This window comes from Mastomys coucha, unplaced genomic scaffold, assembly GCF_008632895.1.
Source record: "Mastomys coucha isolate ucsf_1 unplaced genomic scaffold, UCSF_Mcou_1 pScaffold11, whole genome shotgun sequence".
Lineage (NCBI taxonomy): Eukaryota > Metazoa > Chordata > Mammalia > Rodentia > Muridae > Mastomys > Mastomys coucha.
In genome coordinates, this window is record NW_022196893.1 from 2,349,218 (window position 1) to 2,366,158 (window position 16,941).

Genomic DNA, 16,941 nt, shown 5'->3' on the forward strand with positions numbered 1-16,941 from the left:
TTGGAGGGGAAACTGGGAAAGGAGAAATTTGCATGTAAATAAAGAAAATATCTAAAATAAAAATAAAAGAAAAAAAAAGAATGAACTGTGTGATGAATATTCCTCACGGGTCTATAGATCAAATCATGTTTAAAATAAACTCAACTCAGCCTATTTATTTATGGATCTGATTAAACTGTCATTTTAAATTCCAGTGTGCATCAACTAATTTTCAGTAGGAGTCGGGTAGGTAATGTTCAGGCATTTCTTGGTGGTTCTATTATTCAATTATCAGTATCACCCTACATTCATAACTCTAGAGTTCGATAAGATTTCAGGTAGTTAAAACTAGAATGACATTTATAGCTGTATCCAACCATAAACTGGAGTATCATATACTATGAGCCTTGCTGTTTTGTGGACCCTCCTTGTTATTGACATCTGAGCTGCTAAACAAGACTCAGGATTGTTAGATACAGGCACAAAGGAAGTGCTTTAGAGTTAATGTAGATTTCAATTATTAGAGTACCTTGCTTTATTTAAAGCCCTTGGCTAAAATCACTGTAAATTGAACATGTAATATTATCTTATGCATTTTGGAAAGAATATAGGCTACTTAGACAACAAGCTTAATTAATAAAAACAAATTCAGGATTGTGAGTGAGAGAGTCTTAAATTCCCCAATCCACTTGGCTATGCTAAGACTATGGTATTTCTACTCCCAGTTCCAAAAAGGCCTATATTAAAAAGTTCACAAGGTGCTACTTACTTCTAGAAATTAGTAACAAATATACAAGTGTCTAAACAGCAGGGTGAAATTAGCAAAACTGCTTCCTTTTCTAAGAAATGTGGAATCTGAAGATCTGGGTTTGAATGAAGAATCAGCAGCAGAAATGAAGCCTGTTTGGACCTACTATGTTTCATTCTAAGTAAGAAGGGAGTGGAAGGGAGATAAGAAATCAGTGGTCCTAACCACTTGCAAATCCTATAAATCACAATAATGACTAGCATGACAAGATGTCCCAACATGGTAAAACAGTGACACTTTTATCTTGGGAGTAACAAATAGCTATCTTATTGGATTTAAGGCCAAGGCAACACAAGACATACACCTTATACTGTAAACCCGGCATTGTTGGTGAATTCATGCCCCCTAAAATCCTACCTCTGCCATTTCATAAAATATTATAATTTCTAACTGCAGTCTAAATACTTATGTATTTAGTATTAGTCCAATTTAGCTCTCACCATCATCAAAAAATGTTTCCTCTTTCAGCATACACAGAACATTACAGACATCCACATTTGGTCAAAATACTCAGAAAACTGATCATGAGATGTCCAACCATAGTTGATAAATCTACCATAGAATCTCTACACCTAAAGTTCAAGGAACATTGTTAAAAAGGGGGTGGAAAGACTGGAAGAGCCAGAAAAACAACAATGTCTGCTATGAAATTGTATCTTCCCTATATGACAAGGAAGTTGTGTCCATGAAATCTTAACTATGTAGTCACCTAAACAAGACATGCACGATGACCACACCAGCTGACATGCCTAGCATGAGTAGGGAAAATATCACAAGGTTCCACTCCTAGATGAAGAATAACAGGCAATAATGACTGCTGAGAGGGAAATTAAGCCTTCCCCAAAGAAGAAACCCCTGATTGGCCAATCCCATTTAGTGAGCCCTAAACACACACACATACACACACACACAATGTGTGAATGTGTTTATATATACTCTGTCTTTATAATTTTAAAGTTCAATAATTTGAGCAGTGGGGACCATAGAAGAAGTTAGAGAAAGTAAGTATCAGGGTGTAAATAATGTAAATATAATATGGAGGTCATTGTAACAAAGGGGGATCATGGCACTCAAAAGAGCATTAATTTCAGATGTATGCCCCTAAAACTGGAGCATTGCTTCACTGGGTGAAACTGTGCATAGATTTTTCCATCCAAAGTCAGCTTCTATCTATGTCTCTGCCCTGAGATTATGCCAGTCTTATAATTTTCTTTATTAAGCAGAGTTATTAAAAATAGGCTACATAATGTCAAGAATGAGCACCAAGAGGTTTAGTCCAGTGACCTAATTACATGTTTCTCAAAGGAAGATACCCAAATGACCAGCTAATATTTGAAAAACAAGCCAGTCTAATATTACTAATTAGTAAGTAAACGATCATTAAGACTACAAGGAAATCTCATCTAGCCTTAATTAGAAGAGCTATTCTCAGAATAACAAATAAATGTTGGCAAGAATTTGCACAAAGGGGACTTTCACACATGTAGACAGTATCATAAACCAGTACAACAATGATGGAAATCTGATTAGAGGTTACAAAAAAATGATAGAATGATCTTACAAACCCACTCTGAGTGTGTGTATGTGTGAGCACATGTGTGTGTATGTGTGTGTGTGTGTGTATACACAAAGGAAAAATCATCAGTATGCTGTTAGTGGTATGGTGATACGTAAATCACCATATATCTTATATGATATATATATATACATATGTATGTGTGTGTGTGTGTATTTGTAATGTATCTTTTTTCAGGTGGAAGGATATTATATTAGGTTAAATTAATCATATACAGATAAATACTACATGTTGTTTCTGTTTTATATGGAAAGAGAGAACACCACTATGTTAGTGAGGGTTGCTATTGCTATGGTGAATCACCATTACCAAAAACAACTTCCAGAAGAAAAGGTTTATTTGGTTTACTCTTCTACATCACAGTTCATCACGAAAGGAAATTAGGGCAGGAACCCAGACATGGCAAGAACCTGAGGGCAGGAGCTAATGCAGTGAACATGTGTATAAACTTTACATCCCCAAATTCACTTCCTTTAAAATGCAGTGAAAAGATCAACAGAAAAGAAGGAATGTAAAAGAAAGTGTGGGAGGGATGAACAAAATTAGCTTTAGTCAATGCATAATTTACTCAGATGAACTAATAGTTTGAATTTTCCATTGGACAGGAAAAGAATTAAATTTCTTCATTAATCCAAAATGTCTTATTACTTGACCACACACACACACACACACACACACACACACACATTCACAGAGTGAATTATACTCACCCTCTCTGAAAGAGATCCACATTATAAAATTTATGTAGCTCCACAGAAAACTCAACTGTTCCTTGCACTTCAGACATGATCTTTTTGGTTCATTACCTGAAAAACAAAGAAATAATTTAATTGTTTAAGATGACTTTAACCAAACATATATAACCCTGGTTTCAATAGCCAGCAACTTAGCAATGCTTAGATGGACAAAACCATATGACTGACAGGACCAATGCAACACCATGTGTCTGTTTCATGGTGTGTTCAAAGGTTCTTCTTACAGAGAAAAAAAAGAAAGAAAGAAAAGAAAGAAAGAAAAAGAAAGGAGGAAGGAAGGGAGGGAGGGAGGGAGGGAAGAAGGGAGGGAGAGAGAGAGAACAAAAGAAAGAAAGAAAAAGAGAAAGAAAGAAAGAAAGAAAGAAAGAAAGAAAGAAAGAACGAAAGAAGGAAGGAAGGAAAGAAAGACAGTCCTTTAATTAAGGCCTTGTGGTTAGCCTTAAGGCCTGTTATGGCTGGAACTAAGTCCTGGTCTATGGCCCTTTCATCCATCTATGACATAGAGGACACATATCCCCTATTACTATCAGGACCTCACCTGTTTTCTGACAGGAAACCTTAGGCAACTCTCCTGTTCTTTGGTGCTGTTTCATCTGTGATAGACTGGTAACTGCAATTGGTTTGACTAAATTATAAGAAAATGATGTGAACATGCACCATTGATCCTTTTGCACACATCCTGACATGTAGTAAATTCTCAATAAATGCGAGCCAGCAGTGACGACAATGCATACTAATCACAGAATGTCACTCTATCATCAATATTGAAGAGTCAGGTGATTGAAGTGGCAGAAGAACACATGTGTGTTGTGACAGGCAGATGCTATCCAACTTGACAGATGGATGCAAAAGCTGATAAGAAGGTTGGGTGAAACACATGGAAAGAAATAGAATTACAATCTCATATGGCAAACAAATCAAGAAGAGGACCCAGGCAGATTGAATCTTTTGAGTATATGAAATGAACTAGATATGAGATATTTGAACAAAGAAGGGAAAATGAATTCATAGAACACCTGCTGTACTCGTAGTCCTGTATATCATATTATACATACTACCTGGTTTTTGCCAATGATAAGTTTGTAATAAAGATTCTTGTTTGAATTTTTCATGTGAACAAAAAAGATAAAGTTCTTCCTTGTATCCTAGAACAAAATATTGCACTCTTTGGAAAGTCTCATTTTCCCAAGGCCCACTTTCCTACTATGTGTCATGAAGACAATATCAGCTACCCTGTAGGATTCTGGGTAATATAGAATGTAATTCTTTCAATGTGCCTGTGACCCAGCTTTTCTTGGTAGTTGGTACATCATGAGAGAAACTGAGAGCAGAAGAGGTAAAATCAGAGGACACATAGACCTTCATAGCTGGCAAAGGTGATGGACCTGTGGGTCTTCTCTGAAGCCCTTCCCCTGACCCCCTGGATTAAAGTCAATGATCCAGATTAATGCTAGGCCAGCTCCCAAGAACAGGAATAAACTGCACAGGAGTAAGCTCTCATCATGTGTTTCAGTACTGACAAGGGCTCTTTCCCAGGGAATACTTCTGAAAATATAAAAAGCTATATATCAAATGAGAATGCTGCACATCCTTTTATTCCATCTATATAAAGGCTGAAACTCAGAGTTCTCATATAAAAACAAAACAAAACTGAATCTACTAGACTATTCACTGTGCTGAGTACTCCAGAGTGAGCTATGATCTTGGCCAGAAGAATACAACCAGCTGGAGTCAGAACCTGCTCTCTTAACACCAATATCAAGTTGTGTGCAAGAAAGGCCAAAAAGCTCTCCCTGTGATTCACTTATCATACTGAAAGAAGCACTGCATGCTCCCTATTATATTATCATCCCACAGTTGCAATGATCACAGATCTGCAGCACTGGCTCAGCCATCTGACTCTTTGATTGTGTGTGCCAGACTTTAATTACCCTGGTGTCTCCTGAGCTATTATCCTTGGGACTAGAATATATACAGAGAGAGAGAGAGAGAGAGAGAGAGAGAGAGAGAGAGAGAGAGAGAGAGAGAGAGAGAGAGAGAGAGAGAGAGAGAGGGGAGAAGAAGAAGAAGAAGAAGAAGAAGAAGAAGAAGAAGAAGAAGAAGAAGAAGAAGAAGAAGAAGAAGAGAGGAGGAAGAGGAGGAGTAAAAAGAGATAAAGAGAGACAGAGAGTCAGAAACAGACAACAGAATACACAGAGAAAGAGACAGAGAAAGAGAGACAGACAGAGACACAGAGGCAAAGACATAGACAGAGAGCGGAAAGGAGGAGAAGGAGGAAGGAAGGGAGGGAAAAGGAGGAGAGGGGGAAGGAAGAAGGAGACCAGGAGGGAGGGATAATGCTAGTATGCAGCCAAGGGTTTTACACATTCTGATTTATACAAAACACTTCTAGTATTTTGGGAACAGTAGTGGCCCAGGATCCCAAAGACCTTGTTTTTCCAACTCTGTGTTTGGAGTTGACTAGACTTGAGTTGAACCAGTACATTGTGAGTCATGTAATTCTGGACTGAGGTTGAACTTCCTGTTCACCGTTTTCCACATAGCTTACATTTACCCTAAAACACATCCTTAATGACTGGGTTGGATTAAAGTATGTTACAGTTTAATACATTAATACATAACTATAAAATATACACATGAATTATATATACACAGGGCAGTTATAAGGCACATACCCAACGCAACCCACTTCACCTCCATCCAATACTTACTAATAATACAAATACATACTATATACACAAACATGACATAACTACATGTAAAAAGAAAATCCATAGCACTTATACTGTAACAATCAGTACACACACTAACAACCACACACACACACTCAGCATACACATAAAAGATGCCCATAGCAAAACACCAAAATCACCATGAATATCTAGACAACACACACACAAGCTCACCTTGTACACAACAGTCTTTGTGCACAAGACTTGCTGCAACCAATTGCTACCATAATTGATAGCTGCAAACATTCTTTTGGATTTGATTCTACCACATTCATCTCTAAAACTATATTTCCTAGAAGCTACATCCTCAAGTTCTATAATTACTGAACTTAAAGGAATTTTGTTATCCCAAAATGCTCAGACTGAGCAAGAGTGATCTAGTGACCATTACACTTTAACTCAGTGAGCTCAAAGGGAAGAAAAATATTTTCCCATAAGGATCAGAATTTCCTAAAGAACTAATCTTTAAGTGAGAAGGCCTTTCCTAAGCTTTTTTCCAGGGTAATCAATGGCAATCTCTTTTTTTTTCTTTTTTTTCTTAGATTTTTTTTTTTATTTACAATACCTCCTTTCCCAGGTTCCCCTCCAAAATAAAAAAGGAAAAGAAAAGAAAAGAAGAAAATAAAATAAAATAAAATAAAAAACAAAAAACTAAAACAATCCCCTGTTCCCTTCCCCCTCCCCCTGCTTACCACCCCACTCTCCCCCACTTCCTGGCCCTGGCATTCCCCTACACTGGGGCATAGAACCTTCACAGGGCCAAGTGAGGTAACCCAATCACAAAAGAACACGCATGGTATGCATTCTCTGTTAAGTGGATATTAGCCTAGAAGATCGGAATACACAAAGTACAATCCACAAACCACAAGAAACTCAAGAAGGAAGACCAAAGTGTGGATACTTCCTTCTTTCTTAAAAGGGGGAACAAAATACCCATGGAAGGAGTTGCAGAGACAAACTGTGGAGCAGAGACTGAAGGAAGGACAATCCAGAGACTGCTCCACCTGGGAATCCTTCCCATATTCAATCATCAAATCCAGACACTATTGTGGATATCAGCAAGTGCTGGCTGACAGGAGCCTGATATAGCTGTCTCTGGAGAGGTTCTGACAGTACCCGACTAATACAGAAGTAGAGGCTCACAGCCATCCATTGGACTGAGTACAGGGTCCCTAATGAAGGAGTTAGAGAAAGAACCTAAGGAGCTGAAGGTTTTGCAACCCCTTAGCACAAACAACAATATGACCTACCTAGTACCCTCAGAGCTCCCAGGGACTAAAATTCCAACCAAAGAGTTCACATGGGGGGACTCACGGCTCCAGCAGCATGGTATAGCAGAGGATGGCCAAGTCGGTCATCAATGGGAGGAGAGGCCCTTGGCCCTGTGAAGGTAATCTCTCTTTTTAAAGTACAGAGGATCATTAAGTACTTGCCACCTGTGCTCACTTGGAGTAAGCACACTTGTCCATGATACATACTTCCACTGCATGTGAGGCCTCCAGCATATTCTGGTTCACTCCCTGCCTGGTCATTAAAAGCTTTCCCCAGCATGAGGTCAGTTCGGCCTTATACAGGAGAGGCCTTACTAGGCAGAGAAAGGCCTGAAGATATAACATGAGGTTTTAGAGAGCTTTCCTTGTTCAGGAGGAGAACAGACCTGGTCTTTCTAATACAGTTTTTTCATTAACATTGGTCCCAGCCCCTCCCACAAAAGAACCATCTATAAATTTAAAGATAAGAAAAGCAGATTGTTGGGTCAAACTGCCAGATTTCCTTAATACCAGAAGAGATTTAGTAACATTTTCATGGTAAAGTTTACAGCCACTGTACCTGCTTCAAAATTCAACTAGGACAAGGAAACACTAGAGCTAAGAGAGGAGCTAGAAGCCAGATGACAACATCAGTTTCCTATTTGTACAGCCAAAGAAAGACAAAAGCAGTGATGTCAGGAAAGAGCCATACTAAGCCTTTCTCTTTGCAAGCTCAAGTCAAGTTCCTTCTATTAATTATGTAGACAGTCTAGATTTATGCAGTGTTGTGTAAAAAGTAGACAGTGGGAGCAGCAATCAGGGGCCTCTGTGGTTAAAAGGTAAGTAAGGCATGTGAGTCTGTGAGGCATAGATGAGCATATGTGAGTGTGCATAGGTATGTGTGTGTGTGTGTATGTGAATGTGTGTGTATGTGAATATAATAAATATGTGTGTGTGTCAAGTTTGTAAATAAATGACCCAGGATTTACATACCTAGTTTTACCATTTGATTCAACAACTTGGTCTTCTTCTCCATATAAAGAAGATAGTTTGCCTAACATGAAGGACAAGGTTGATAATACATGTTAATCTAAGCTTCCTCATGATGAGTACTTCATCTAACCTTTCTCTTTATATTAATCTTCAAATGTCATGATCCATTTTATGTGTAAGTTTCCTTTGGTTGATTCTTCATTTGTTTGTTTGTTTAGTTGGTTGGTTGGTTGGTTGGTTGGTTGGTCGGCTGGCTGGTTGGTTTTGTCATCATTATCCAGGAGGGTGTAGTCAAAGGTATTGAAACTGAGCAACATAGAGCAAGCAGAGGAATGAGCTCATTTCCTTCTACAACTGTGATCAACAACTCCCTCCACTAAAGATGGTGCCAAGGGAATATTCCAGCAAAGGTATTAGGATTCCTAAGTTATGCAAGATTGTCACTCCCTACATAGGTCTCCAGGAATCAACTGGACATTGGTCTTTCAACTACTCAAACTTAGTTTTCAGTTCCCACCACCTTTAGTTCTTCAAATCCAATCCCTTTTCTTCATTTCTATAGCACTGCCATGGGAATATGGTCACCAACTTCTTCCTGCATTAGACCTGCCTCCTGGGTACAGGCATCTGGCCCAATCCAAGCTTCTGTTAGGACACCCTTACACTCTCACCATAGTGACGATCTTTCTAAAACATAAATCAGTTTCCAAAGCTGTAAAGTGATTCTTCAGTGCGACATAGATATCTTACAGCTGTGGATTTCTTATTCTTAAGACCCAGTGATTCTTACCTTCATTCCCATGCTGTGTCTGACATTAATCTCCCTCCTAAGTTCTACAATTGGAGTATTCCTGAGCATCTTATCTTTACACGGGATCTGGGAAAGAAACCTTAGCACAGAAGTGTAGTGTTCATTACTAATGATGTCATATGTTCAAGGGTTTCAGCTACTGCTGCCAGATTGCATTCAATCAGCCATAGAAATTACTGTTTTTATTTCTTTCTTCAACATAGGAGTTCAGCAGGATTCCTTTCTTCAGCAAGATTTCAAAAGTCTGTCAGATAATCCATTCCAAAATAACCAGATTGCCTTAGCTTAAAGGTTCTAGAGCCCCTGGAGTACAAAGGTCCATGTCAATTAAATGTTCATGATTGTTTGGATTTTTACAATCTGTCTAGACTACATAATTAGCAATTTAAATTTTCCAAAAAGTTTTAAAATGTTCTCAGTTACCTTCTGGGGAAATCTGATTTAAAAATACACACACACACACACACACACACACACACACACACACACACACTAAAGTATTATTATTCTAGCATCTTATTAGATATTACCTAGGGAAGACTTCTTTAATAAGCATGTATTTCATTAAAGTATGGTTTTTCTCCAAAATTTCAATATGTAATTTGTGCAGCCTTTGAAATTTTAAACTAACAAAAAAGCATGTTGACCTTTATATACATTTACTTTATGAAAAGGGCGCAGGGGATCAAGTGTGTGCTAAAAAGACAGTAGCTGAAAAAAGGAAAGTGGGCAAACATCATGGATGAGTGAGCACAGGGCGAGTCACCTGAGGACAATGTAGCAACTGCAGTGGAGAGCCACATACTAAGACTAGGAACACAGTGTCAGTACAAGCTGACTTCATTCAACTATAAGATAAATGACAAGGATGGTTCCCTGACACCTGCCCGTGTACTATATGTACAGCTGCCTCCCTGAATTCTGCTCATGTATCACATGCAGAAATGGATCTCTGACATATATAGAGAGGAATTTTAATCCAGCAACATGGCTCCTCTGGCAAGGGATTACATTCAAAGATGGTCTAGGTCTATATGATCTGGCTGCAATACAGACAAATCCTTAGTATACATCTTTAATCCCTAACAATAAAATTAAGGTTTGCTTGTAGAAAGAAGCAGCCATATTTATAAGTGACATCTAATTGAGGGGCATACAAAGTGATGAATCAGAGAAAGATTTGTCAGGATGAGTCAGAGATAGGATGCACCAATTCACATGAGAACAGCTGAGGAAAGAGAGGCTACTTAAGAGCAACAAGAGAGAAAAAGTGGTGGGTGGTGGGTGCATATGGAAGGTTTACTGGGACAGTTTTACAGAGACAGGTTGCAGAGAGAACAATCTAGATACAAGTGAAGATAGAATAAGCCAGAGAATGAGAAGGGGCCAGAAGATTAGAATATATTACCAAAGTTAGTATGAGGCCAGACACAACAATTCAGTCAGAAACCAAAAGAAGCTTGAATCAGTTAGCTTGGAAGATTAGATTGTATGAAGGCTAGAAGCTTTCAGGCATTGGCCTGGGGATAACAGGAACAGAGAAAGAAACACTCTGGGCTCAGGTCAAACCATGTATTCACACTGCTTGGCTAAGGCTCTAAACCCTTCCCATCATCTGAGAAAATAAAAAGCATCATTTATACATATGCACCTGCATTTCATGAAAAGATGGTTCTAAAATATGTGGACCTGCATTCCATGGAGAAATGCTTCGAAGACATCTACACTTGCCTTTCATGAAAAGATTGTTCTGACCGACCAGCACCTGCACTCCATGCAGAGATGGTTGTTAGACACTTGTAACTGCACTCCATGCAGAAATGATTTCCTGACATGTGACTCTATAGTCTACACAAACATGGGTGCCATCCACCTGCCTCTATACCCCATGAAAAGATGGTTGGCAGTTACCCAACCTTGAGGTCTATGCTTTTCTATCTACCCTAGAGAATTATTCCAAGTAATCACTGTAATGAAGTGTCCTATGACAACTTACCAAATGTCATGTGTGCTGTGAAAGAATCTACTTAATGCCCCAGCAAATAATTTCACTGAGAATGAAAGTGACCAACATGATTTGTTGAAGATACTGAATTCTCTCTAGAATGTGTTTTTTACTTCTTATTAAAAAAATCAGGTGTCTGTAGGCATATGCAATTATGTTCAGTTCTTCAAGTATATTCTAATTGATCAATAGGTCTATTACTATGCTGGTATCATATTGTTTTTGTTACTATAGCGCTATAATAAACTTGAAATCTGAGAGGTAATACCTCCAACAATTCTTTTATTATTCAGGTTTGTCCACTATCATTATTTTCTTTCTTGGTGTATATGTGTGTTTCTATATGAAGTTTAAGATTGTTCTCTCAATTAATCTGAAAATTTGTGTTTAAACTTTGATGGGGGTTGAACTGAATATGTACCTTGGTTTTTGATAGGATATAAATACAATTTCACATTATTAATTCTGCAAACCCATGAGTATGAGAAATCTTACCATCTTCTAGTGTTTTCACAAGTTTTTTTTCTTCAATATCTTTAAGTTTTGGATGCAACTGCCTTTTATTGTTCAAAGTTATCCCAAGATATTTTGGAAGTTATTGTGAAAGATACTATTTCCATGACTTTTCTATACACATTGCCGGAGGACAAAAAGTGAATATCAATCTCACTCAGCTACTAATATTTAAAGGTACAATAAGGACCTGCCTGCAAGATGTAAGATATAACCTCTGCTGAAGTAGTGGCACAAATATAAATAAACAAGTACTTTTTAATAGGATGTAAGGCCCACACCATGAGATGGAACCTTTACTGACACATTCACAGAGCTTCTACTTCTCAGATAATGCTAGGTACTTCAAAGACACTCACTTCCAAGTTTGAACTGCAGTAGGCACAAGCTTATTGCTCCTGATAACAACAAAATCAAATGTACACCAAGGCACCTAAGTGTGGATTCACACATACCCAAAGATCCCCATGAGTGGGCCCCTACCCACAAAGAATCTAGGTTCATAGAAATGGCAGTGGTTCTACATTTGCCAAATCTGATGATCATGTTCTGACTTCACAGGCTACATAAATCATGCTTCAGATCTTCCATATTTCCTCATCCAAAATCATACAAATAATAATATGTATATGGCAATGATTTAGCTTTGAAAATTAAGACTAATGCATACTTTAGCAGTAGTATATAATATCTGTTTAATAATGAAAATATTAGAATTAATTATGCATACATTATGCAATAACATTTAAGCATAATGAAATATAAAGTTCAATTTCTAAGCTGATATGGCTGGAGGGTTATCTAAAGCACCAGGGGTACTGGGCAGAGCTGAGGTGCTTGGAGAAGATCTTAGTAGTAGCTCAAAGACTAGCTAGTACCCTGAACTACAGAGAGCATACTGAATGTTCAAGTAACAGACAGGGACTTGGTCTGCCTTGACTTCCTGTCTTTTTGAGTCTTAAAGAGGACAGAAGTTTCTTCCCTCTTTCTGAAGAACCTCAGGGCAGTGATGTGGTAAGACCCCTATCATTATGGTTAATGTATATGTGTGTGAAGAAGGGTCTCAAAGCAATGATAAAAATGACCCAAGTTGGAGGTAAAAGTGACAGACACACCTGCTCAGAAGGCACAGATTTGCAATTTCCAGAATATCAGCAGATGTTGTCTGCCCAGAAGCTAAAGAGGGGATTCCTGCTATAGGACAGAGTCTCAAGTCGACGTTCTCTATGCTTCCTGACAGCTTTGAGAGTCTATGAATATCACACCATCTAATTTTAAGATTCTGCATTCATTAATGGCTATAAATGTTTCAGAAGCATTTCCTTTGCATAACCACAGCACACCCAAGTTGAATCACAGGAAGACGTCAGTGGGCTTAGAATTATTGCTTCTTTGTTTAACCCTTTGAGTTCACCTTCACTATACAGTCACTAATTCCTCATACACCAAACATGGAGATTGGATGGACTTTGGCTCATGTGTCCATCCCATCTTACACAGAGACACATGCACTATGTTCAGGGTCCCTCAGGAATTCCGACTCTTAATTTCCATTCCAGAATGTTATCATTCTTGATAGCCAAAGTTTTCAGATCCATGACTTTATTTGGCCAGAGAAAGAACTCAAAAAGATCAAATCAAGGATAAAAATAGCCCCTCTCCCAAATCCCCACTGCTAACAGGACAAGAAGCAAAAGAAGTGAACTATATCAGGGACTAAGGATTTTAGAGACTCTAGAAAATTCAGGAAAAAGAGAGATCAGCCCCTTCCTGCTGGGTGTCTTGAGGATCTGTCACATAGACTGACTGAGAGAAAAATCATGACTGTAACTTTAATATCTTGGTCTTCAGAGTATGGTGTTATATGAAGGTGCACAGACAGACCCACCTATGCTACTAGGCCATTCCTGGCACTAGTGAGCATCTATTCCAAGTAACACATGAATCCTTATCATAAAAACCAGGACTTCAGTTTTAGTCTCTCATTCTCTCATTACCTTAATGTCAACGCTACAAAAATTCCTCTCCAACCCCTTTCACTTGAGCACTCTACCTCCTCAGAACATTACTGTGTTTTTGCCCAAGCCATCACTGAGAGCAAGGTAAGGCTACCTCTCACCTCTCTAAGTGATAGGCTACCTACCCTTGGGAGCCCTCTCCTGCTTCACAGACTGCCTATGGACCACTCTCCCCAAGTTTCTGTCTATCATATAAAGTTAAGGCACATCCACTTGGAAGCATAGAATTATGAAAAGAGGTCTATGACCAAATTTATCAGAAATCATGGGAAGTATAGGTATAGAATAGTACTAGGGGAGACAAGAGAAGGAATGAATAGAGAACAAAACAAATGTGCTTGTGAATGAATGAGCCAGTTTGTTGTTGTTCTTGGCCATTACATACAGCTTATCTCTGTTCACTTTGAACCTGCTTCTACATAGGTCTTTGAGAGACCATACAAACAGAACCCTGGGGTTATTTTGTCCTATGCATATGTCTATGCATAGATGGGAAGGCAACTATAAATCATTATGCCTCATAGCACAGCCTACCTAGAGGAGGTATGCAGAGGCTATTGATGTGCATACTCCAGGGAGGGTCATATTTCTTGCTCCAGTGGTGCACTAGGAACATTAGAAGAGCTGACCACAAAAAAAGAACCTAGGCTTTACAGATGAGATGAGATTGATGTTTCAGTTGTGAGCTGGTTGTGGCCTGGATTTACTGATTTGCAATCTCATTTCATTTAGCATCTGCCATTAGCCTTGCAAGTGCACCATGACTCAGCTTGCATCATTTCATTACCACACTGACCACCCACAAGATTCCTGGGCCATGATTCCAGTCTTCTCACACACTTTCAGGCAGGCTCTACTCAAGAAGAAACTGAAGCAAAGGGTAGATATCATTGGCAAGTGTTCCTCATGGATGTTTTCTGGAAGTTCCTAGGATTCAGACAGAACATAGGATCAGTTTTTCCTGGACTCATTGTAGTTGGTATCAAGTGTGCACCTGATATCCTGTTTCTGGGACACACATTCCATTTGTCTAGATGCCCAGGTCTCTCTTGGAGCTTCAGTTGTTGACTCCCAGAGTATCAATGGTGAGGGACTTTGGTCAGAGGCAAACCCAACTCTGCACTTCTCAGAAGGAAAACTTTAGCAACTGTTGGTTTGGGAGCAGCTAGGTATAGAGGAAGTAACAGTTTGTTGCCAAACTGCCATGACCACAAATCCCAGTCCTTACTAGCTAGTGCATATGCACAGAAGGATATGCATCTTAATTTTCTCATCTGTGTGTAGCTTATAACACTCTCTACCTGTGACTGTGAGAAACGTCAAATAACTTTTATCTAAAGTATTACAGCTTGGGATCTTGCAGACAGAAAACACTTGAGGTAGTCATTGTCAGCATTATATTTGTGACTGAAGACAATAGTGATATAGAAAAGTAATGAATTTTACAATCAGGGTTAGAAATACTGGCTTCTTAATGTAAATGGAGGGGTTTAGCTTTATTCTTTAAAATGTACATTTTATTTATTTTAATTTATTTATATGAGCGTTTTGCCCTCATGTATGTATATGTACCACATGTGTGCCTGATGCCTACAGAAGTCAGAAGATGGGGTCAGATCTCCTGAAACTGAAGTTACAGATGTTTTTAAACCGTCATGTTTGTGCTGGTTAGTGAACCTACATCTTCTAAGGACTTAACCCTTGAGTCAACTTTTCATCCTGTTTTTATTTTAGAGTAAGTATTGACTAGTAATCTATGAAGTCTGACCACTCCAGTTTACTTCAGTGAATTGTCCCTATATGAAATATCAAGGCACTACTGAAAAGTGAACTGTGTAGATACAGTCTTAGGCCTTACACAGAGAACTCTCATACCAGGTATGAGAATGAAATAGTAGGATCCTAAAATTCCATCTGTGTTTTCATTTCCTCAACAGTTATATCACTTAGGAACATTATTAACTATGTAGTATTATGTTAATAATACTATATAATAGTATTAGAATAATGGGTAAATGGAGAGAGCAGAGGCAAGAGTTTTTCAGGCTCCATAATCCTTAGAACTAGGGAGAAGGATTCATTAGTCAAGAACACTGACTACCAGTATAGAAGAACCTATGCTAGGTTCCCAGAACCCACATGGCAGGTCACAATGCTCTTTAACTCCAGTAAGTTCCACAGATTTAATGCCATCTTCTGGCCTCTTTCAGCAGCAGGCAGACCTTTGATGCACAGACAAACATGCAGAAATATCCTCCTGTGCATAAATATTTTAAAACTCTATTTAGAGACAGCCAACTGATCACCCACTTCCCCCTGTCATCTTAAGTTTTATGTAAAGTGTATTGATCATCTGATTTTCTTAACCCTCAATCTATAGTCTCCTTTTAACTAAGCAACGCCATGTCACTGGCCCTTTCTAAGAAGTGACTTTAAGCACTTTAACAATTTAGAGCAACTCCTTAGTGACTTCCTACTTCCATGGTCATGAAGGTCTATAACCTTACCTTGGCCAGAATGGTCCAAATGATCTCTCGCTATCTCTACTGTACATAATACCTTCCTAGAAAGATAGCCCTGTTCTCAGATTGTTGCTGGTCAGGAACTGTGCCTGTATCAGATATACCTGAGGCTTTTAAACTGAACTTTTCTTGTCCCTCTGAGGCTCTTTCCAAGGTGGCCCTTAAGTGTCTTCTGGTCTTAATCCAGGGCAATTTCCCCCAGATTCTGTCTGCTTCCAGTTCTTCTCCTCTAGTAGGTTACCTTGATTGATTGTTCTTTGGAGCAACAATCCTTCTATAGCATTAAAACTATTTGCTTGGTTTCTAAATCATGTCAGGAAAGTTCATTGCTGGAAAAGAGCATAACTCCCTTTGTTCCTGAGCTTCTGTGTCCCAAGAGGAGAGCATAAGGCTCAGGACAGACACTGCATTCCTTAACACTGGATGCACTAAAGGAAGAACAGGCTGGGTTCTAAAAAGCACAGATAACTCAGATGCTAAGAAAGGCTATGTTTTTATCAAAGGGAACCACCAATACCTATGATATTATAGGTATAGGCTAAAAACATAGCCTTCAAATTTTACTTCAGTTCAGCTCAAAATACAACGTAGCAGATCACCATGAACACTTTCATGTCTTTATGAAAGGATATTTAAGGAGAGGCAGGCAACCACAGCTGCTCAAGACAAACCAGCTAACAAATGGATTTATGGTATTCAAATGGATTGACTGAGTCACAATGGTTTTTTTTCAGCCAGAGAAGAAAGAGGATAATGAACATCCAAGAAGACCGAAGTCAGAAGTGTGCAAGGGACCTAGGCATAAGGGAAGCAGCATTCAGAGGAAAAGAAAAGATAAGGTGAGTATAAAAAATAAATGCCAACCTTAAAGATCTTGGTAGCTTCCTTCAACTGTGAATCAGATGAACTTAAAGTTAAAAACTTCATACTGACTTAGATATTAATCATTATATGACAATGATCAACCTATTTTTGGCAT

General features: G+C 38.6%; 1 protein-coding gene across 7 annotated transcripts in view; it reads right to left on the bottom strand.

The window, feature by feature from the left end:
• The window catches only part of Fam135b (family with sequence similarity 135 member B), a 280,335-nt gene that overhangs the window by 176,235 nt on the left and 87,159 nt on the right, over positions 1 to 16,941 (bottom strand). For 6 of the 7 annotated variants that reach the window (XR_004111833.1, XM_031345438.1, XM_031345398.1 and 3 more), the window contains one exon: positions 3,074 to 3,169. Coding sequence is in view for 6 of the 7 variants with exons in the window: in XM_031345438.1 (XP_031201298.1) it covers positions 3,074 to 3,150 (77 nt within the window). In the remaining variant the exon portion in view is untranslated. Of the gene's footprint in view, positions 1 to 3,073; positions 3,170 to 14,243; positions 14,368 to 16,941 lie in introns of all 7 variants that reach the window. The other variant, XM_031345432.1, reaches the window with a different exon arrangement.